The following is a 24,297-nucleotide window of genomic DNA, read 5'->3' on the forward strand; positions in this document are numbered from 1 at the left end:
CTTTTTCTCTCTGTCAGTTCCTTTTTCATGTTTTTCACTATCATTTTGGTTTTTTACTTACTTACCTTCAACCCAGCTCCTTCCCCATATTCACCCAGTACTTCCATAAGCAGCGGATCAGATTGTAATGGCTCTACTATAATAAATACAAGATCATCTGCTAAGGTTTGCAGTTTGTACACTTCTTTCTTAATTTCCAGTCCTTAATTTGTTTGTCTTCCCAAATTATTCTTGTTAAAACCTCTAAAGTTAATATGAATAATAGTGGTGATAACCTACATCTGTGCCATACCCTTCTGAATCTTAAAATGTTGTGTTACTTCCTAATTTATTATGATTCTTGCCTCTTGATTGGAGTATATTGCTTTAAATACATTTATAAAGTTTTTGCCCAATTCCATATATTTTAACCGTTTTAATATGAAGTCCCAATTCACATTGTCAAAAGCTTTTTGTGCATCTAGAAATATCAATGCCACTTGTGTATCACTATGCACTTCATAGTATTCTAACACATCCAGTATTGTACTTATATTATTTCTTATTTGCCTTTTCGACAAAAAAACAACAACATTTTGGTCAGTGTGTATAAAATCATTGAAATATCTTTTTAGCCTTTCAGCCATTATTGCCATAAATATTTTGTAGTCTGAATTCAGCAGTGATATTTATTTATTTATTTATTTATTTATTTTGTCACAACAGTATATATAAGCATAAGCATGAAAGTAACTATATAATATATAAGCATATATATATAAGCATAAGCATGCAATAACTATATTAATTGGATATAATGAAAGAAAACAATAGGACAGGAATGGTAGGCATGTTTGTGCTCTTATGCACGCCCCTTACAGACCTCTTAGGAATGGGCTGAGGTCAATAGTAGACAGTTTTTGGTTAAAGCTTTGGGGATTTTGAGAAGAGACCACAGAGTCAGGTAGTGTGTTCCAAGCATTAACAACTCTGTTACAGAAGTCATATTTTCTGCAATCAAGATTGAAACGGTTAACATTAAGTTTAAATCTATTGTTTGCTCTTGTATTGTTGTGATTGAAGCTGAAGTAGTCTTTAACAGGAAGGACATTGCAATAGATGATTCTGTGAGTTAAACTTAGGTCCTGTCGAAGGCGGCGGAGTTCTAAGTTTTCTAAACACAAGATTTCAAGTCTGGTGGCATAAGGTATTTTGTTGTATTCAGAGGAGTGGAGAACTCTTATTGTAAAATATTTCTGGACACGTTCAATTGTACTGATGTCTGAAATGTGGTATGGGTTCCAGACAGGTGACCTGTATTCAAGAATTGGTCTAGCAAATGTTTTATAAGCTCTGGTAAGTAGTGTAGTGTTCTATAAGACTCTCTACGCATGCGCAAGAATGGCGGCTTACTGAGCGCTCTGATCGGCGGTTGGCAAGATCCCTGGCTGATGGCGATGTCCTGCTGCCTCCTCTGCCGCTTGCTTCCCCCGGCCCGATGAACTTTACATCCCAGCAACCGCGGGTGGGGTCCTAGGACCTTTTTGAACCCGCGGTCGCTGTGTTGGAGGTTGGAGAAGCCGGAGACGGGGTGGGCGAAGATGGCGGCCTCGCGGAGGTGCGTGGCGGGTGGCCGGTCCTCAGCTGTTTCTCAGCTGTTTGGCGGTTAGCGGCGTTTGTTTCTAGCGCCGCTAACTGCTTCCATCAGACGACACCCCTCGGACTGAGCCTCATGGTCCCGGGTCCCCCGCTCTTGTTATCATCTCCCTGTTAAATGCAGGGTGAGCGGTGGGAGATGAATGGCCATGTGGAGGTGTGGGGGGGGCGGCGTGTGCCAACTACGCCGCGACGCCCGGACTGCGTGGCTTGGCACTTTGGCCCTCGCTTCGCCATAACAGCTTCCCCGTCGGCGGTTGAGGCTCGGCGGACAGGTGGAGGCGGCCTTGTGGAGATGAGGGGAGGGGGCTGCATGCTTTCAGCTGAGACGGCGCTCATTCAGCCGCGCCCTGGTTACACCCCTGGTTGCACCCCTGGACTACGCCTCCTGGTCTTCTGGTTCCCAGCTCGTTGGACCATCTCCCCCACTGAGGGTGGGGGCGAGTGGTGGACTTGACGACCATGCCGAGGCGTGGGGCAGGACGGTGTATCCTCCAGCTGACATTGTGGCTACCCTTTTACCCCCACCCTCGGTCCTCCTCCCTGGACTGCTGGAACATCTCTCCCGCAGACGGCACTCTCTGGCCCAGCGGAACATCTATCTGGTGGCCGTTGGACAAGGTTAGGCCTTTTGATAACCATGGCCGCCGTGCACGGTGCTGGAGGAGGGGTGAGCGACGTGAAGGAGGCGACGGTGAGCGACGTGAAGGAGGCGACGGAATCCCCTGAGGGGATTCGGACTATGGAACAGAGCAGTCATGCTTTGGACCGGGTTGGGTTAAGACGGTTTACGATCTTTTGTCTGTTAATCCACCAGGATAGCAATGGATTTTACATCTATCTAATGGATTTTACATCTATCCAGGACAGACTGCCTGTTTTCTTTTTCCATCTGATACTGGACCCCGGAAAAACATCTCAGTATAACATCTCAGCTGCTAAAGGGGACATAGTCAGCTGTCGACTGATTCCATGCGTTATTTGCCACATGAACTCTTGCACCTGCGAGGTGCCCCCGCCTCGCAGGAATGGCCTGCCACATTACCTAGGGCCGGCCTCAATGACGGGTCTTGGGACCCACAGAGATGGCATGCGTCAAGGAAGAGTCTTTGGGGATTTTTAAATAGGGAATTTTTAAAGGGGGGGAGGGTAAAGTCGGGTGTTGGGGGAAACCCGTCAGGGAGGGTATGTCCAGTCCCAGTGCACGCTCACAACATTATTAAAGCCGGTCCGAAGACAGGGGGGAGGGGTATGTGCAGAGCAGAGAGTATTATTCCATCTGTACGGTAAGTGGGAGAGGCAGATATGGCGGAGGCGGGGGGTCGTATCGTTCTTCGGGAGCACGTGTTCGATGTTTAAAAGCGATCACGTGCTCCGGCCCCTCAGTCCTCACTCGTTCCCCGGAAGGTCAAGACCCTCAGAGCTTGGGTCTTCGGCTGATGCTTTGCAATGCCCGGTCCGTGGTCAATAAGGCTCCCCTGATTTGTGATCTGATTCAGAGGGAGTCCGCGGACTTCATGGGCATTACGGAGACCTGGTTGGGCACAGAAGGGGGTGTACCCCTGGTTGAACTGTGCCCTCCGGGTTTCCGTGCATTCCATCAGCCGAGGGCCCAAGGTAGGGGTGGGGGGGTGGCGGTTGTGATTAAAGAAAGTCTAGGGCCGAGGGAGTCCACTGTTCCTCAGATAGCTGGCTGTGAATCCCTCCTTGTGAAGTGGGGCCACCGGAATCAGATGGGGCTGTTGATCACGTACCTGGCTCCTTGCTGCGTGACTACAGCCCTACCTGAGCTACTAGAGGTGCTTGCTGGCGTGGCGGTTGAGATTCCCAGACTTTTGGTCTTGGGGGATTTCAACCTGCCATCAGCCGGCTTGTCATCAACGGTGGTTCAGGAGTTCCAGGCCTCCATGACGGCCTTGGACCTGATTCAAGTAACTGATGGCCCTACACACATTGGGGGAGGCACGCTAGACCTGATTTTTATCTCTGGTCAGTGGGTTAATGATCTGGATTTAGGAGATATAGTTAAAGAGCCAGTGTCATGGTCAGATCATTTTCTTCTTCGCCTGGACTTTCGGACCGCCGCTCACCACCGCAGGGAGACGGAGCCAATGCGTTGGTTCCGTCCCAGGTGCCTGATGGACCCGGAGAGGTTCCGGACGGAGCTTGGGCGTTCCTGAGGATCTTACCCGCAGCACGACTGAAGAACTGGTTGCGGCCTGGGAGCGGGCGCGGCTGGCTTTGGACCGTGTCGTGCCTTTGCGACCTCTGACCCGCGTAGATCTCAATTGGCTCCCTGGTTTTCCGAGGAGCTGAGAGAGATGAAACGCCGGAGAAGACGCCTAGAGAGTACTTGGAGGTCTAGCTGTTCCGAGGCTGATCGGACACTGGTGAGGTCCTTTACTAGACCTACCTAGTGGCAATGAGGGAGCGCGTTATGCGTTTCCACCCTCATTGCATCGGCAGATAACTCCCGGCCACCCTGTTTCGGGTGACCGTTCCTCCTCCATCAAGAGGGACGGGATGACCCTTACAGGACGAGCTGAGGAGTTTAATGGTTATCTATCACGATAAAATCGTTCAGCTTGGATAGTTTGGACCAAGATTGCGATGATCCAGCTGAGATGACAGAGACACGTCTTGTTGAGGTTATTTGGGATGAGTTTGAGTCTGTGGCTCCGAGGACATGGACAGGTTGCTGGGAGGTTACATGCAACTACATGTTTACTGGACCCGTGCCCTTCCTGGTTAGTGCTGGCTGCTCAGGAAGTGACACGAGGCTGGCTCCAGGATTATAAATGCTTCTTTGATGGAAGGGTTTTCCCGCCGCCTTGAAAGAGGCGGTGGTGAGACCTCTCCTCAAGAAGCCTTCCTGGACCCAGCTATTTTGGTAATTACCGTCCAGTCTCAACCTTCGCTTTGTGGCGAAGGTTGTAGAAATGGTTGCATGGCAGCTCCTCGGCACCTGGAGGAAACTGTCTATCTAGACCCGTTCCAGTCTGGCTTCCGACCCGGTTATAGCACGGAGACGGCTTTGGTCGCGTTGGTGGATGACCTCTGGAGGGCCAGGGACAGGGGTTGTTCCTCTGCCTTGGTCCTATTAGATCTCTCAGTGGCCTTCGATACCATCGACCATGGTATCCTGCTGTGCCGGTTGGAGGGATTGGGAGTGGGGGGCACCGTTTATCGGTGGTTCTCCTCCTATCTCTCTGACCGGTCGCAGACGGTGTTGACAGGGGGCAGAGGTCGCCTCGAGGCGCCCCCCTTGTGGGGTGCCTCAGGGGTCGATTCTCTCGCCTATCCTGTTCAACATCTATATGAAGCCGCTGGGTGAGGTCATCAGTGGTTTCGGGTGAGTTATCATCTGTCGCTGATGATACTCAGCTGTACTTTTCACACGGACCACCCCAGCGAAGCGGTCAAGTGCTGTCCCGGTGCCTGGAAGCTGTATGGGTCTGGATGGGGAGAAACAGACTCAAGCTCAATCCTCCAAGACGGAGTGGCTGTGGATGCGGCATCCGGTACAGTCAGCTGCACCCGCAGCTGACTGTTGGGGACGAGTTAGTGGCCCCAAAGGAGGTGGTTCGCAACTTGGCCGTCCTCCTGGATGGACGGCTGTCTTTTGATGAACACCTGGCGGCCGTCACAGTAGGGCCTTTTACCAAGTTCGCTTGGTTCGCCAGTTCGTCCTTCCTTGACCGGGATGCCTTATGCACGGTCACTCACGCTCTGGTTACGTCTAGGCTGGATTATTGCAATGCTCTCTACATGGGGCTGCCCTTGAGGTGCACCCGGAGGCTGCAGTTAGTCCAGAATGCGGCTGCACGAGTAGTAACGGGAGCCGCTCGTGGCTCCCACGTGACATCGCTGCTCCGTAGCTTGCACTGGCTTCCTGTGGTCTTTCAGGTGCGCTTCAAGATTTTGGTAACTATCTTTAAAGCGCTCCATGGCTTAGGACCCAGGTACTTATGAGACCGCCTGCTGTTACCCTTTGCCTCCCACCGACCCGTACGCTCTCACAGAGAGGGTCTTCTCAGGGTGCCGTCCGCCAAACAGTGTCGGCTGGCGGCCCCCAGGAGTAGGGCCTTCTCTGTGGGGGCAGTGACGCTCTGGAACGAACTTCCCCCTGGCCTGCGTCAAGTGCCTGATCTTCGGACCTTCCGTCGTGAGCTCAAAACATATCTATTTATTAAAGCGGGACTGGCATAATTTGTGTTGAATTTTAAATTGGGCATTCTTAATATTTTTAAATCTTTAAATCTAAATTTTAATAATCAGCCTTTAAAATTTGCTCTTTTTAAATGTTGTTTTAAATTGTATATATTTTGTTTTTATTCTGGCTGTACACCGCCCTGAGTCCTTCGGGAGAAGGGCGGTATAAAAATTTAATAAAAAAAAATAAAAAAAATAAAATAAAATAAATAATTCTGGATTAGTTATAAGTCAGTGTTCTTCTTTGGAATCAAAGTAATATTTCCCTCCACCCATGACGCTGGTGCCTTTGCTTCTTTTAATACCGCATTATAGACCTCAATTAGTATTTCTCCTAAAGACTCTTGTATTTCTTTATATAGTTTCGATGGTAACTGTTATGTATTAATGTTGTACCTTTAAATATTTGAGCGGGAAATCAGCACGTTGCTGATTGGTCAAAACCTCCAACAGAACTGTATAAAAGGAGAGGGTTTTCGCCCAGCCTGTTGCTGGGTTCACCCTATATTAAAGAGCTGTTGTCACTACCCTGGGTCTCCAGCCTCGTTACTTCCCGAACTTAACATTGGCGACGAGGATGGGATCTCGAGGCTAAGGAGAACCAGAACCGAGCTGAAGCGCGATAGTTCCGAACCCAGCAAACTCAGGGCAGAAACGCGGAAATGGCAAACACGCCACCCGCACCGTACAACCCGGTCAAGGAGAAATGGGGAACGTATATGACCCGTTTCGAAAGCTTTCTAGAAGCCAACGAACTACAGGGGATCCCTGATAACCGCAAACGGGCTTACTTCTTAAGCCATTGTGGGCCGGAGGTCATCGAGATTGCGGAAGCCCTGGCAGAGCCAACGCCGATACAATCGGTATCGTGGCCGACTCTGCAGACTTTGCTGAAGAACCATTTCGCGCCGACGCCGCCCAAATACGTGCAGCGGTTTGAATTCGGAGAACGAGACAGATGGAGGCGAGTCCATCGGCGACTACATGGCCGCTTTAAGAAGGCGTCCAAGGACTGCGGATACCGAGACCTGGGCGAGGTGCTACTCGAGCAACTCGTCCGAGGGGTCAAGGACATCCGTCTGGCGGCGGCTGCTAGCCAAGAGCAACCTGACACTAGCCAACGCTCTGGACGAAGCCAGAGCACACGAAATGTCTACTAAAGCAGCAGAGACCCTGCAAAAGCCTCTTCAATCCAAAGGCGAGTGCAAAGCCAGCGCCAGTACACCAGGAGGAGATTCAGTCCGAATCCGACGGTGAGGCGAGATGAGGAAGGGTCTGCCGGACCGAAACGCGACATTGAGGACCGTGGCGAGTCACGGAAGCTGCGGAGGGCAGCACCAGCGCCAACGCTGCAGGTTTAAAGCGCAACATGCGGCGGTGTGGGAAGAAAGGGCATAGCTCAGGTTTGCAGGCGGCCCAACCTTCCGCCGAAAATTCAAATCGGCCAATCAGCGGAACCGGAAAGGCGGCCCGCGATTGGTTCAAACAAGAAAGCGAAGTCTAACCAAGCGACTGTCATTATAGGCGCGCCTCAACCAAAGTGGAAAGAAGATCTTCACAAAGCCCAAGATAGAGAATGCGGTGCAGGCTTGAAGTAGACACGGGATCAGCGATCACCATCATGTCCTGGGACACTCTGGCGAAGTCGCTGCCGTCCGTCGCGGCGCCACCTGCAAGCACAACGGCTACGAGTGCACGACTACCAGGGAATCGCATCCCTGTTCGAGGACCACCTCCGTCCGAGTCGAGTATGGTCCACATAAAAGACCCTGCCCATCACGATCGTCGAAGGAACTCTGCCCAGTCTGTTGGGACTAGACTGGTTTCGTGCCCTGGGCATGGGGTGACTGGCATCTACAAGTGACTGTAACCTGAAAGACATTCTCTTTAACGAGTTCGAAGATGTCTTCAAGGACTGCCTGGGCAAGTACAAGGGACCCTATTTCCTTCAACTTAGACCCCAGGTAGCCCCCATTAGGCTTAAGGCGAGGAGAGTCCTTTGCCCTAAAACCAAAATTGATAAGGAGCTGGATAAGCTCATTAATCAAGGATCTTGGTGCCAGTCGATCACGCAAGGTGGGAGGCGCCAATCGTCACCCCATAAAACCGGACGGGTCAATTAGAATTTGCGCTGACTACAAGGCGGCGCTTAACAAAGCCTTACAGAAAAGCGCTTACCGGTTCCGTGGTGCAACACTTATTGCACTCGTTGGGGCAAGGGCAAGTCTTTGCAAAGTTAGACTTGGCCCAAGCCTACCAACAACTGCCAGTAGACGCCCGCTGGCGAAGCCCAAGCGATTGTGGCACAGGGGTGCCTTCAAGTGCACCGATTGCAATTTGGGGTCAGTGTGGCACCAGGGCTGTTCAAAACCTGATGGAACGACTACTGCAGGGGCTCCCAGGGTAGTTCCTACTTGATGATGTCCTAATTTCAGGGAAAACATGGAGGAACTGGGGAGGCGGTTAAGAAAGGTCTTGAGCATTTTCCGGACAGCGGTTAAAAGTCAAGACAAACAAATGCCAGATCGGGTCGAATCCGACTTCTTGGGCTACGGATAGACAAGAAAATTCACCCTACTGAGAGCAAGGTTAAGGCAATTAGAAGGCTCCAGCGCCCAAAAACAAAGCAGAGCTGCAGGCATTCCTGGGATTGGTTAATTTTACGCGGTCTTTTAAAGAACAAAGCAACCGTTCTTGGAACCGCTGCATAGGCTCTTAGGGAAAAATACTGTTTGGTCTTGGGGAAAGTCAGAAAATAGGGCTTTTGAAGCAGTAAAGAACCTGCTCTCAAGTGATAGCCTGCTCATCCAATATCACGACTCATTACCCCTAGTGTTGGTTTGCGATGCCTCCCCTTATGGGGTGGGGGCCGTACTCAGCCATAGACTTCCAAACGGCACAGAAGCCCCTATAGCGTTCTATTCAAGAACGATGTCCTCCCCAGAGAGGAACTACAGCCAGTTAGACAAAGAAGCACTAGCCATTGTGTCAGGGGTCAAGAAATTCCACGAGTATGTATTTGGGCGGAATTTCGAAATCGTGACTGACCACAGACCGCTACTAGGAATACTGGCTGGCGACCGCCCAACGCCTGTGGCACTTTCGCGATTGACCCGATGGACTATATTCTTAGCCGCTTATTCGTACAAGCTGCAACATCGACCAGGAAAAGAAGTGGGGCATGCAGACGCGTTAAGCCGATGCCCACTACCTGGGGCGACCGAAGACCCCACTCCAGGGACACCCATCCTACTTATTGACTCTTTGGACTCTGGCCCAGTCACATCTAAGGAAGTGGCTCGGGCATCATACCGGGACATTGTGTTAAGGACTGTACTCGGTTGGGTACAGAGAGGGTGGCCCGCTGCGCCGGGCGAAAGGTTCAAAGAATTTGTCAAAAAACGAGATGAGCTCTCAGCTCAAGGGGGGTGTCTGTTATGGGGTGATCGTGTAATAATTCCTGAAAAGTTAAGGGGAAAGGTATTGGACCTCCTCCACGAGGGTCACCCAGGGATCGTAAGGATGAAGGGATTCGCCAGAAGCTATGTATGGTGGCCACTCATGGACGCAGAGATTGCTGAGAGGGTAGGGAAATGTCAGGCTTGCCAAGAATCCAGACCTCTACCCCCAACGGCCCCAGTCAGAGAATGGGAAAAGCCCCAAGGGCCCTGGTCAAGAATCCACATTGATTTTGCTGGCCCTTTTCACGGCCAAACATTCCTAATAGTTGTGGATGCATTTTCTAAATGGTTGGAGGTCATACTCATGAAATCCACTACGGCCGAAGCAGTAATTGCAACCCTGCGCCACCTATTCGCAACTCACGGATTGCCGGACACTCTGGTGTCCGACAATGGGCCTCAATTCACGGCAGCCCAGTTTGAAGAATACCTGGCAGAGGAAGGCATCCGACATGCCCTCTCTGCGCCTTTTCACCCTGCGTCGAATGGCCTTGCAGAGCGTTCCGTCCGGAGCGCTAAGGAGGCATTGTCCAGGCTAAAGCCAGGTGACTGGCAAACAAAAATAGACTTTTTCCTAGCCATCCAGCACAGAACCCCAAGCACGGCCACCGGGAAAAGCCCAGCCAAATTGCTAATGGGACGGAAACTCCGGTGCCCACTGGACCGTTTGAATCCCCATTACACACCAGAGGGTTACAAGGGAAAACTAGAAAAGACCAGGGAAATGAGCATAGGCGACCCGGTGTGGGCTCGAAACTATGGGGACGGCCCTAGTTGGCTCACAGGACAAATAATTAAAGTAACTGGCCCAAAATCATCGTGGTAGAGCTACCCGACAACAGAGTGTGGAGGCGCCACATAGATCAGTTAAGGAAACGAATAACCGACCAAACTGAACCAAATGAAACATATCATGATCAATACCAATTTGATTCCACAGCCAACAATGACCCGGGGGAGGCGCAAGACTTAGCTGAGATCCCAGAGTTCCAGCGACGCCATCAGGTTCCCGAGGGAAGCGGCAGGGAAATTGAAAAAAGTAATCCAAGGCCCGATAGCCAAGAAAAAGAGTCGGCCAATAATCCGGAGCCCGTTGGCCCAGAGAAAGTGCTGGGAGGAGAAAACAGCCCCTCCGACCAGCTCAAAACACCACCCAGAACTGAACCGCGCAGGTCAGAAAGGACTAGGAGACGCCCAGGTTATTTGCGTGACTACGTCGAAAAATAACATGTAAATATTTATGTAAATAGAGGCAAAGTGTTTTCTGGGAGGGGAGGAGTGTTATGTATTAATGTTGTACCTTTAAATATTTGAGCGGGAAATCAGCACGTTGCTGATTGGTCAAAACCTCCAACAGAACTGTATAAAAGGAGAGGGTTTTCGCCCAGCCTGTTGCTGGGTTCACCCTATATTAAAGAGCTGTTGTCACTACCCTGGGTCTCCAGCCTCGTTACTTCCCGAACTTAACAGTAACCCATCGGGCTCTGGCGTTTTGTTATTGTTCTGTTTTTTAATTACCTCTATTAATTGGGACATTCTTATATCTTCATTTTTAATCTCATGTTTTTTTAATCTCATGTTTTAATCTCATGTTTTTTTAATCTCATAAAACTTTTGGACTTTGGGTAATTCAGCTTTCTTGAAACATTATTATATTTTTTTCTTCTGTACTACCATGTTGATGATGATTTTTGTTCTTGTTCTTGTTCTTGTTCTTATGGTTCTTCTTATTTGGTATTCAGCAGTGGAGTGGTGAAATGCTTAAAAAAAGAATCAGTAGGGGAATAGTGAATAGGAAACAGAAATAAATACTGTAGATGGGTGAATTAATTTAGAAAAGAAGGACTAAGGGTGATATGATAACAGTCATCCAATATTTGAGGGACTGCCACAAAGAAGAGGGGGTCGACTTATTTTCCAAAGCACCAGAAGGCAAAACAAGAAACAATGGATAGAAACTAACCAAAGATGGAAGCAACCTAGAAGTAAGGAGATTTTTTCTGAATGAGAGCAATCAACAACTTGCCCTCAGGGGTTATGGATGGCCCCTCATTGGGGGCTTTTAAGAAGAAATTGGACATCCATTTGTCTGAAATAGTATAGGGTCTGCTGTTTGAGCATGGGGTTGGACTAGAAGACCTCCAAAGTCCCTTTCATCTAGGTTATTCTGTTTGCTCTCTTATTCTGTAAGGTTCAAAACACATTTTCTTCTTTTAACCATAATAGTACCCAAGGGGTACTTTACATCTTGTACTTTTAAGATCCTATCCAACTCTGATGATGATGGGGAGGAGGAGGAGGTGGATAATGGATGGGGATTCTGCCAATTTCCCCTTTATGTCCAAAATGACAGGAAGAATGGTGAAATTGTTGTTCTTACTTTGTTACTTTTTCCATCAATTCTTGAAAGACATTCAAGTAGAATATTCTGAAATTTTAGATTTAATAAATCCTGGTTTCACTTCTTGATAGATTCTACCTCTTTCTAAATGCAATGACCATTGCTATTCTGGGTGGAGGAAGATGAAAATAGAAGGGAAGTCATTTTGCTGTTTTGCTTGCTGTCCATGTGCAAAAGGGGAAATTTCAAACGAGACAGGTAAAAGTTGTGTTGTGCAAAGCTATTCAGTCTTCTTTATTCAAAATGCTAATTTCCAAACCTTCTACAACTGATTTCTAATGAGGTGATCAAACCAATGATATAGCTGTCAGGGTTCCAAGTAACAGACCCAATGCAATCAAAACTCTGAGGCCAAGGTGCTCCTCAAAGTCTAAATTTATTAGGCATGTCATATTGGCACATCTGGTGAAAACCCAACTCTGAAGGTCCCGAGGTTTTTCCCACCCAAATTAAATTCAAAGTTCCTTTCCCCCAGTCCACATGTCCATCACATCAGGGGTGTGATTCAGCCTGTTTGGACTGGTTCCGAACCGAATGCTAATTTTACATCTGGTTTGCCAAACCAGTAATTGCAAGGACTGGCTGTCCTGCCCAACCTGCCCCTCCCACCCCTCCCCTCCCCTTACAGGAGTCTCCACGTGAGCTTTTTTAGATGTCAGGTAAGTGTTGGGCTACTCAGAGGCTCTCGGAGGACATTGGAAGATGGGATATTGTTTATTACAGAAGATTGGATTTTAAACTTAATGGACTTAGATAAGAAGGTAGAACTATCACCATATTTGAAAGATTATTTTTGAAAGATATATATAATGGAGATTGAAATAACAAAATACTAAACAGCTTTTAAATGAATAGAATGTAATTGTATTAGTATTAATATTTTCCTTTTTCTTCTTCTTTTATGGAAAAGGGGAGCTGAGGTTCAAGAAGAGGGATGGGTGTTTATGTTAATTAGCATATTTTAGTTTATGATTGTTAAATACGAAATGCTGTATTTGCTCTGGGAAGGAGGGGGGGAGAGGATGGGGGAAGGAGGGAGGAGGGAGGGGAAGGGTTAGGGTTGGGGGGAGGGGGGATATATGGGGGGGAAAATCTTGTTTTTTTTGTTTTTTTGTTTTTAATTTTTTTATTACTTTTTTGCAACAAACAAACAAACAAAAAAAGAAAGTACATTATTACACCCTTGTGCTATACATAAAAAAAAAGGAAGATTTGGGTCTTCGGATATATCCTCACGATCGCCAAAATCCACGTTCTCGAGGTACAGGTACCGAAGCGTCCAATGTTCCAAGCGCAAAGTCCACAAAAGGTTTCCAAGTCTTCCAGAAAATATCTTCTTTATACACACCACTTCTAATTTTAATATCACATGTCATTTTATCATTTAAAGCTAATTTCCACATTTCAGAATTCCACTCTTCTATTCTAAAAATCACATCTAGTTTCCAATGTCTAGCTATTATAATTCTACCTATTATAATCATAATTCTAATCAATTCTTTTTCATATTTTGTTAATTCTATTTCCTTAATTACCAACAATAATATAGTTTCCACTCTCAATGTTATTACTTTCCCCATCATTTCAAATATCATTTTCTCCAATTGTTGCCAAAACTTTTAACCTTATCACATTTATACCACATATGTTCATAAGTCCCCAATTCCATCTCACATCTCCAACATTTTTTACTAATTTTTTTATCCATTTGTGACAATCTTACTGGGGTCAAATACCATTTCCAAACAACTTTATAATTGTGCTCTTTAATCCTTATAGATAAAGTTCTCATAATTCTACTATTCCAATTCACATTCCAATCTGACTCTGGTATTTCAATATTAAGATCTTTTTCCCAATTTGTCCTCATCACTCTTTGTAATTTTTCATCAGAATTTATAATCTTATAAACCCTACTAACGAGTCCCTTTAGCCCAATTTCATCTTTCATAATCCGAGATACTAAATATTCAAATTCAGTTTCACATCTATTTATTACATAATTTTCCCTTAATTTTTTTGACCATTTTTCTATCTGTATTTTTTCAAACCAACTTAACCCTAATTTTTCAATAATTTCTTTATTCCTCCTTTCGTTTTTCATAACTTTTATCCAATCTCTAATAATTTCTATATTTTCCTCTTTAATCACTTCATTACGTTTTATATTATTTTTAATCGGCCAAATTCCAATTGTCTCCCCCAAAAAGATTATATCCGGAATTAAAATTTTAACAAATTTATTCCACATTTTACTTAATCCCTTTAACCAATAACTTCTAATTACACATTTTGAATTTGCTTTATCTAAAAACCACCTTGATCCAAATTTCTCTATATCCCTTAACTCTAAGTCTCTCCAATAGTTATCTTCACCTTTAAATATTTTTACCACTATCCGGATACCATACGCACAGTAATAATTAAATAATTTGGGGATTCCTAATCCACCTTCCTTTTGATTTTGATACCACATTTTCTTCACTAATCTAGGTCTTTTGCCACCATTACAAAATTTATCCAGTTTTTTCTGATATCCTTCAATATCTTTCTCTGTCAAATTTAGCGGTAGCATCTCGAATAAAAAGTTGAACTTGGGCAGCAACATCATCTTACACATTGCAATTCTACCAAACCAAGACAACTTTAACATTTTATATTTATCTATCTTCTTCTCAATTTCATTAATCACCACATCATAATTAAGTTTTTTCAATTCTTTAACCTTAAGTGAAAGCACTATACCCAAATATTTCAATGTGTTTTAATCCTTATCCCAAATTGCTCTTGCATATTCTCAGACTCATTACCATTACTATCCATCAATAATTCTGACTTTGACCAATTTACTTTCAATCCTGTCATTTCTCAAATTCTATCAAATGCTTATATATCTTTTCAGATCTTTCTCTACATTTTTCAAAATAATTAAAGTATCATCCGCATACAAATTTATCTTATACCCCTTATATCCTTCTAATTCTTCATCTTTTTCTATCATTTTTGTCAAAATTTTCATAGCCAATAAAAATAATGTTGGGGACAAGGGACATCCTTGTCTCGTACCTGCTTCTAATTTTATCTCTTCAGTTAATATTCCATTCACCTTCACTCTTGCACTGCTTTTTGGTACAATTTTGAAATAACATGTATAAACTTGTTACCAAAACCTAAAGCCTCCACAATTACTTTAATAGTTTCCCATTGTACGGAATCAAAAGCTTTAAAAATATCCAATGATACTATACCAATTTTATCACCGTTATATTCAGTTTCTCGTCATATCTCCAATAGCTTCTTTTTCTCAAAATTAAAATCTAAGTCCACCATAACTTCTGCATGATCAGAATCTTTAAAATTCCACATCTACCTTATCCACATTATTCAACAAATCTTTAGAAAGAAAAATATAATCAATTCTAGAATATGTATTATATATCTTAGAGAAAAAGTGTATACTCTCTCAATTCCTTTGACCTCTCTCCACATCGACCACGCCGTTTGAAGCATCCACATATTTAAAATCCCCATTTTATTTGCTCCTCCACAGCGGGTGGGATTAGTACTGTCTATTTTATCTCTGATTAAATTAAAATCCCCAGCCACAATTACTTTCCTACACTTTCATTCTCCAAAATTTTGTTATTTTTCAAGAAATTCTCTTTGTTTTCATTCGTAAATATAAATTAACAAGTGTCACTTTTTCCTCATTAAGATTTCCAACAATTATTACATATCTTCCATCTTCATCCAAAATTACCTTATGTTTTTCAAAGTACACCCTATCTGATATCAGTGTTGCAACTCCTCTAGCTTTTGAAGTTCCAAATGCTTTTTCATATATTTGCATACCTTTTATATACATTCTATTTGAATCTTCAGATTTCTGATGGGTTTCTTGTAAAAATAAAATGTCTGGTAAATCCCTTTTAATCTTAAATTCCAATCTTCTTCTTTTAATCTGATTCCCTGTACCCTTCACATTCCATGACATTATTTTTATAACTCCCATTTAAAATATAATTTTTTTAATCCTATCCCCGCATCTTCCTTTCTGTGCCCACAACCTAACATTAAACTACCATATAACCTATATTTAACATATAAACAACAATAAGAAAAAAAAAACAATAAAGTACAAACAATCTTCTTCCCCCACATCCTCATCGGTTTCGCCTCTATAAAGAGAATGGGGGAGAGGGGACGTGCCAATGCCCGGGCCACTTCTTTCGGGCTGTCTATTTAAATTCATCACTCAAAAAAAAAGATAGCGATGATTCTCTCCCGCATTCGGCTTCGTATTTTCCAAGACTCTTATCTGCTTCTTCTCCTGCTGTATCCTCACGACTTTTCTTCTGTTCAACCAACACAGGTGATATTTCTTTCCTCTTTAACCCTTTAGAGTCTTGCCCTCCAATAGCCCCTTTTTCTTCTTCTGGGATTGATGTTTCCGCATATGTTCCACCCATCTTAAGCATTTGATCTTTTATCTCCATTAAATCCTCCATCTCAATCAGTCCAAGCTCCCGTAAATATAATAATGCATCTATATCTGGGGTAATTGTATGCATCCTTCCTTTATAAAAAAATTTCAATTGTTGTGGTGGCCTCCAATTATATTTAATTCCATTATCTCTCAAAACTTTTGTAATTGGTTTTAAAAAAAATCTCCATGCCCTTTCTTCTCTTGATATATCCGGGAAGACTTGAATAGTCTTCCCTTCAAACTTCAAAGCATCTCCCATCTCTCTCACCTTGGCCATAACTTCCAGCTTATCACCAAGATTTGCGAACCTGACAAGCACATTCCTGTTAGAGCCATTTTGCCTTCTATATCCAATTCTAAAAACACTTGCCAGGTCTGCTATTGTAAACGTAAGTTGCGTATCCGAATCATTAATCCATTTCAAAACCCGCTGTTTCAATTTATCCTCCTTTTCTTCCGAGATTCCTCTGATAACCAAATTATATTTCCTCATCTCTTCTTCCAAAAGACAAATTCTCTTATCTTGCTGCTCATTTTTATAAAATATTTTGCCAATTTGCCGATCTACTTTTACCTCATGTACATGTATCTGCTCCATTTCATCTTTAATCATTATCATTTCCTCTCTTTGCTTCGCAAAGTTTTCATTCATCTCTTGCTTCAACTTTTTCATTTCGAATGTCAGTTCCAATGTCATATTATCCATACACTCTGATAGTCCTGCTATTTTTTCCCCAATTTTATTTAAAGCTGCAGCAAGTTGCTGTGTTTCTGAGAGTTGTTGAGTCATTTTGAAAAAAACCAAATTTTTTTCCCCAAACTAGGATTCCAAACCAATTTTACAGAAGGTCTTAGTGAAGATCAAAGGACGGCAGTCTTTTAATTGAAGCGAAGCGGCTTATTTGCACTTGTTATCTCTCAAGTTTTCAAGGATAATCTCTCAGTAACTTATGACTCATAGTCACTCCACAAAGAAACACAGAACCTCACAGCTAACATTAATCAGAGCCATTTTTTCTCCACGTCAGCAAAGCAGAAAGGAAAAAGAAACCAACTTAAGCTTCGAAACAGAATCCTTTTTTTTGTTTTCTGTGATATAGACAAGCTATTAATTTGCTCTCAAGAGAAAAAAAAAAATAAAGAAAAAATTATCCGCCCAGTAAAATCCTCTTGCTGCCAAACAGTCCAACACAAAAGGTCAGTTTCTTCTCATTAACAGATTCAGTCCTTAATATTCACTCCTTAGCCTCAGCAATAAAAAAAATTTTTTTAACACAGAACACGATAGTTATAATTGGAAAAACAAAACACAGCAATTTGTTCCAAACTTATCATGTCTGCCGGCCGGCTCGGTCATCCCACGCTGTAGAAACTCCTTAATTCAAGCCGTTTCAGATGACCTACCAGTTTTAAATTCAATCTGCTGGGCTGTTAACACTTTCACTTCATGATTTATTAACTTTCATCCATAACAGTGCATTCCAAACAGCATAAATTCTCATAAATCTTCATTAATAAGCCCTGTGAAATGAAGGAAAGGTCCTTACCCCGCCACGGTCATGGCCACGCCCCCGGGGGAAAAAATCTTGTAAAACTTTTTCAATAAAAAAAAAAGAGGTCCGCAGATTAAGAAATTTTGGATTGCCTTTGAATAAAGGATGTTGTTTTTCATTTTAATGGAAGAAGTCAGGTTATGTGAGAGAGAAGGATTATAATTGTGTTAGATTTTAAAAATTTAATGTAGGACTGTTTGTTTAATGAACTATACCTTGTGTTTGCTCTGGGAAGTCCGGGGGTTTGGAGGAGGGGAGGGGAGGGAAATGTAATTGTTGTTGTAAAACTTTTTCAAAAAAAAAAAAAGAGGTCCGCAGATTAAGAAATTTTGGATTGCCTTTGAATAAAGGATGTTGTTTTTCATTTTAATGGAAGAAGTCAGGTTATGTGAGAGAGAAGGATTATAATTGTGTTAGATTTTAAAAATTTAATGTAGGACTGTTTGTTTAATGAACTATACCTTGTGTTTGCTCTGGGAAGTCCGGGGGGGGGGTTTGGAGGGAGGGGGGGAGGGGGGGAGGGGGGGGAAATGTAATTGTTGTTGTAAAACTTTTTCAATAAAAAAAAAAGAGGTCTCCCGGAAGTTCCAGAAGTCTCGAAATGGGCCCGTTTCTGGCCTTAGGGTGGGTGGGGCTGTGGAGCCTGTGGAGGCTGTTTTTGTCCTCCTGAGGAGGATAAAAAGCAGACCTACCTGAAGTTCTGGAAATCAAGAAACGGGCCAGTTTCCAGCCTCCAGAGGATCTCTGGAGCCCATGGGAAGACCATTTTTGCCCTCATGGAGGATCAACAAAAGCCTCTGGAGCTTGGGGAGGGTGAAAACACACACCCCCTGCCAAGGTGGAAGAGGGCGGTTAGGCCACGCCCACCATGGCCATCTCCACCCAGCAACCGGACAGAGAACCCGGTAAAATTTTTGAATCCCACCCCTGTATTACAATATCCAACCAGGTCACAAACCCCACTACAGTTGGTTTCAGTCCATGCCTCCCCAGCACCTGGTGAGAACGTCCTTTATTCCCAAGAGAAAGAATTTTATTTTGGCTACAAGTCCCCAGCAATCTCTACTCCCCCCTGCCATTCCCACAGCTCCAACCATCCTCACTGTGGCAACCCTGAGGATGCTCCAAAGTGGCTTCAATGTTGGCAATAGCTATATAAATACTAAAAATGAAAGATTTACCACAAACAATAGATAAGTATCTGCATATTTACAGACTCCCACTAAATACAAATAGATATCACTTAATTAGGAAATATTAAACCCAATAATTAACTCTCAGTCCTGCTACCTGAGCATTTCTAGAAATTGACTATGATGTTTTTTCCCCAGATGCAGTTGACTGCTTTCAAAGTTCAGAAGACCAATATCCAAACCAGGCTCAAAATCTTTGTATTCCAAAAACAATCACCTTCCTGTCTTACAATGAGCCATTGGGAACCACCTTGGCCAGCGTTAGTCTTTTCCTTTCTTTCATCACAGCTTTGGTGTTGGGGATCTTCATTAAAAAGTGGGACACTCCCATTGTCAAAGCCAACAACAGGAGCCTCACCTACATTCTTCTCATTGTTCTCCTGCTCTCATTCCTTTGCAGTTTGCTCTTCGTTGGGCAACCTGACCAAACAAAATGTTTCATGCAACAAGCTGCTTTTGGTATCATATTCTCTGTAGCCCTTTCTTGCATATTAGGGAAAACAACCATTGTTGTTCTTGCTTTCATGGCCACCAGGCCAGGTTCCAAAATGAGGAAATGGGTGGGGAATAAGCTGGCTTTTTCTATTGTCCTATTTTGCTCCCTGACACAATTTACCATTTGTACAGTGTGGCTGACAATTTCTCCCCCATTCCCAGATTCTGACATGGATTTTATAGCTGAAGAAATTGTCCTAAAATGTAATGAAGGTTCAACAGCAATGTTTTATACAGTGCTTGGCTTTCTGGGGTTCTTGACTGCTGTCAGTTTCACTGTGGCCTTCCTAGTTAGGAAGTTACCAGATAGCTTTAATGAACCCAAATTTATCACCTTCAGCATGTTGGTCTTTTGTAGTGTCTGGATATCTTTTGTTCCCGCCTATTTGAGTACCAAGGGGAAATACATGGTGGCTGTGGAGATCTTCTCCATTTTGTCTTCAGCAGCTGGATTACTGGGCTGCATCTTTTCCCCCAAATGCTATATCATTATGAGACCTAATCTGAATACAAAGGGACAGTTAATAAAAAAAATTCCTGAATATGAAGTTCAATTTGCTCATTGATTCGATGCAGCCTTCCCTCCTACTCTAACAAAATAATACAAAGTGACATTAACGACCTTTATTTTCTGCAACCTGAATTCTCTGCATTTGGTCTTTAAGATACTACCTAAAAATTGAAGCACTGCCTGAGCCCTTCCTCTGATCACTTTCATGACTGCTGTTGTCTCTTATGGCAGCCTTTTTCTACTAAGCCGTGCCTTCTCAAAGTATCTTTAGCACAGCAGCATTCAATCTTCTTTGATTCTCAGAATGTACCTTTCCTGCACACCCAGTTACCTTTGTTTCCTTCTCCCAACCACATACAATTTTTGGATCTAAGGAATCTATCCAGCTAACATTACTTGAAGTAAATCCCTTCTAATTCCCAAATATGTGAGTAATTTATAGAGATTGGCTCAATTAAGCTTTCCTCTACCATATGATTATTTCCTAGGCTGCTTAAGGAAAGAATTATACTTATTGTTAGATAAAATATTTAGGAAACCAAAGACACAGGAAAAACTCATGACTTTGCAGCTGGGCACTATAAATAAATGAATAATAGATAGAAACCCCCCCCCCCAAAGATTAACATGATAGGAGTGAAGATTATGAAATCCAAAAGCAGGTCATAGTTTAGGTCTAACTGGGTACAAATGTTTCATCAATACATGCTAGTATGAATCACAACTATGAGTAAATTTTGGGAAAATGTACATTTATGGAAACATAGAAATCTATGGGGGGGTGGGGAGACCTAATAGTCCACTGAGTCTGCCCTTTAAGTTTATTTGTTTTTTCTTTCCTTTTTAATGTATTTTTTAATTATTATTTTTAGTGCATAGATTTTGGTTTTTTTAATTTTCTTTTTTATTTTTCAATATCTACATACTCTTTATATGTGGAGATGGAAATGGCAATAAGCAATTACGAACAGGAAGCAGCAGGTGAAGCTAACCAGAATCATATCAGATACTTGTAAAATTACCACAGCCCCCCCCCCGCCCCCAAGGCTGTGTGGTCTCTTCACTTCTCTCTGTGTACCAATGACTGCATCTCTAATGATCCATCTGTTAAACTTCTTAAGTTTGCAGATGACACAACAGTGATCAGTCTCATTCGAGACAATGATGAATCCGCATACAGACGGGAAGTTGAACAACTAGCCTCATGGTGCGACCAGAACAATCTGGAACTGAACACACTCAAAACCGTACAAATGGTGGTAGATTTTAGGAAAAACCCTTCCATACTTCCACCTTTCACAATACTAGACAACACAATATCAACAGTAGAGACCTTCAAATTTCTATGTTCTACCATATTGCAAGATCTAAAATGGACAGCTAGCATCAAAAACATCATCAGAAAAGCATGTTCTTTCTGCGCCAGAGGAATTATTGAGTCTATCATCTGTACTTCTATAACTGTCTGGTTTGGTTTTGCAATCCAACAAGACAGAAACAGACTTCGGAGGATAATTAGAACTGCAGAAAAAACAATTGCTACCAACCTGCCTTCCATTGAGGACTTGTATACTGCATGAGTCAAAAAGAGGGCTGTGAAAATATTTACAGACCCCTCACTCCCTGGACATAAATTGTTTCAACTCCTACCCTCAAAACGATGCTATAGAGCACTGCACACCAGAACAACTAGACACAAGAACAGTTTCTTCCCGGATGCCATCACTCTGCTAAACAAATAATTCCCTCAACACTGTCAAACTATTTACTAAGTCTGCCCTACTATTAATATTCTCATTGTTCCCACCACCCATTTCCTTCCACTTATGCCTGTATGACTGTAACTTTGTTGCTTGTATCCTTATGATTTATATTGATATTGTTCCCTGATTGCTTATTTGTACCCTATGAGTATCATTAAGTGTTTTACCTTATGATTCTTGATGAATGTATCTTTTCTTTTTTGTACGCTGAGAGTATTAGATCCGAAGATGGAAGAGATAGACACAGCTCTTTTAGTAACAACAGCTCTTTATTAGTAGACCAGGGCAACCCAACAGAGTGCTAGTCTGGCAGTGTCCTCTTTTCTAGAGGGCTGCCAGACAGCTTAACCAATGCGATTCAAGTCTTTTCCCACCTTTTTGGAGGACCTGAGTGAAAACTATAGTACACTCCTTATATGGTACATGACACCCCTCCCCTCCTAGAATAAATCTACTTAGAATAATTATGTACATATTTACAGACATAATCATGCAGGTAGGCGGGGCTGGTGCGATCCCTAGTAGACCTTTGGAGTTCAGTTTGCTCCTGGGCATCAACTTGAGTGGGTGCATTAGTTGCAGTCTCTGAACCCGGTAATGGAACCTCCTGGAACATGTTGCTGGGCGTGGTAGGAGGCCAAAGGTCCAACCCTTCTGGAAGTATGTGCTGGAGTCTTGGTTCCACAGGTGGGCAATCAAGCTGCACAATTGGGTTTGAGTTAGAGTTAGACATTGGGTTTAACAGTTTTGGATAGTCAGGATCTGCCCGTTTGTCAGATCGAGTTTGGTCTGGTGTGTGAAGCGGAGAGTTTGCAATTTGGCCCCGGAGTTGGTCTAAATGCCAACGCCACAGTCTCCCGTCCTCAAGCTCAACTGTGTAGGAGTGAGGACCAGATATTTCTATGACTGTGCCAGGTATCTAGACCCTTTCCCCAATCTCAAATTGTCAAATTTTCCCCATTGAATCGTGTGTGTGTGTGTGTCAACAATATAATTTGGATGCAAGCGATCTAATTGAGATCGGAGTCTTTGTCCCATGAGGAGCTCTGAGGGGCTTCTATTGGAGGCCGCGCAAGGGGTAATATGTTGGCTTAGTAAGAATTTATCGATTCGGGCCTGCCAATCCCTAGGGCCCATTCTGGCCAAAGCCTCTTTGGTAAACCTCACTAATCTTTCAGCCTGCCCATTACCGGCTGGATGAAATGGTGCCACAATGCATGTCTTATGCCCAATTCAGCCAAAAAGGCCTCGAAGGGAATAGCTGTCAATTGCAGGCCATTGTCCAAAACTAGCATGATGAGGAGGCCGTGTGTAGCGAACAGTTTTCTAAGTGCCTTAATGACTGCTTTGGGAGTGTTGAAGTCATTAGGACTATCTCTAACCACTTAGAATAAGTGTCAACCACAATTAAGAATGTTTGCCCTTTTACTGGCCCTGCAAAATCAATGTGCACCCTGGCCCAAGGTGCCTGGGGTGTTTCCCACATTTTGGCCGGGGCAGCGGGTGGAGACGGTCAGGATTCCTGGCATGGAGGGCAGGTAGCGACCCATTCCGCAATGTCATGGTCCATCTTGGGCCACCAGATGTAACTCCTGACCAGCCCTTTCATTCTGACAATACCAGGATGCCCCTCATGCCAAACTTCCAGCACCTCCCTTTCCCCCATAACAGATAACCTTTTAAAACAGACAGTTCATTGTGGCGCAAGAAATATGGGTGAGCAGAGTCCAAGACTGGGGCATTGGGCCAACCCTGCCACACATAGTTCAAGATTTGCATGAGTTCAGAGTCTTTAGTGGTATGCCGAGCAATCTCAGCAGCAGTGATAGGTCCTGAAGTGATGTCCTCAAGCAGGAGGACTTGGCAGACCAGCTCAGGGTCTTCCACTAGCAGGGGGCAATGGCTCAGTGTGTCGGCATGGCCCAAAGACTTCCTGGGCCGGTGAAGGAGCCGATAGCTGCAAGTTGCCAGAAATAGTGACCATCACAACATTCGAGGTGGCATGATGGCGGGAGTCAAACGACCACCAGCCAACAAACCCAGCAGGGGCTTGTGGTTGGTCACTAGAGTGAAGTGTCTGCCATACAATTAGTCATGGAACCACCGGACCCCAGCGACTGCAGCCAGTGCCACTCTGTCCAATTGGCTGTAGTTGCGCTCGGTGGCGGACAAATTGCGGGAATAGAAAGTGAGAGGACCCTCCTGTCCGTTAGGAAGCTGGTGGCTGAGGACAGCCCCTACTCCAAAAGGCGAGGCATTACAAGTCAGGATTAGGGGCAGGGAGTCACTGTAATGGACCAACACTCTGTCAGATGTCAGCAATTTCTTTACCGCAATGAAAACAGCTGCCTCGGCCTGGCCCCCAACCCAGGAAGACCTCTTTCCAAGCAGCCTATGTAAAGGTTCAGCCATGTTGGCCTTTTGCTTTAAAAATGTACTATAAAAATTTAATAAGCCTAGAAAGGCTTGTAGCTCCTATTTATTTTTTGAAGTTGGAGCATTCTGAATGGTGGCAATTTTGGATTTGGTGGGGTCAATACCTGAGCCGTCAATCATGTACTTCAGGGATTCCACCTGGGGCATTGCA

The 24,297-nt window shown here is 44.0% G+C and overlaps 1 protein-coding gene across 1 annotated transcript; it reads left to right on the forward strand.

Annotated features, from left to right (window-relative positions):
• The first annotated feature begins 2,275 nt into the window (after positions 1–2,275).
• LOC131197923 (vomeronasal type-2 receptor 26-like) lies at positions 2,276–20,444 on the forward strand. Its single transcript, XM_058182426.1, has 3 exons — positions 2,276–2,435; positions 19,080–19,846; positions 20,436–20,444. Exons 1-3 carry the CDS (start codon positions 2,276–2,278, stop codon positions 20,442–20,444), a joined length of 936 nt encoding a protein of 311 aa, XP_058038409.1.
• Positions 20,445–24,297: the final 3,853 nt, after the last annotated feature.

The sequence above is a fragment of the Ahaetulla prasina genome, chromosome 4 (assembly GCF_028640845.1).
Source record: "Ahaetulla prasina isolate Xishuangbanna chromosome 4, ASM2864084v1, whole genome shotgun sequence".
NCBI classification, from domain to species: domain Eukaryota; kingdom Metazoa; phylum Chordata; class Lepidosauria; order Squamata; family Colubridae; genus Ahaetulla; species Ahaetulla prasina.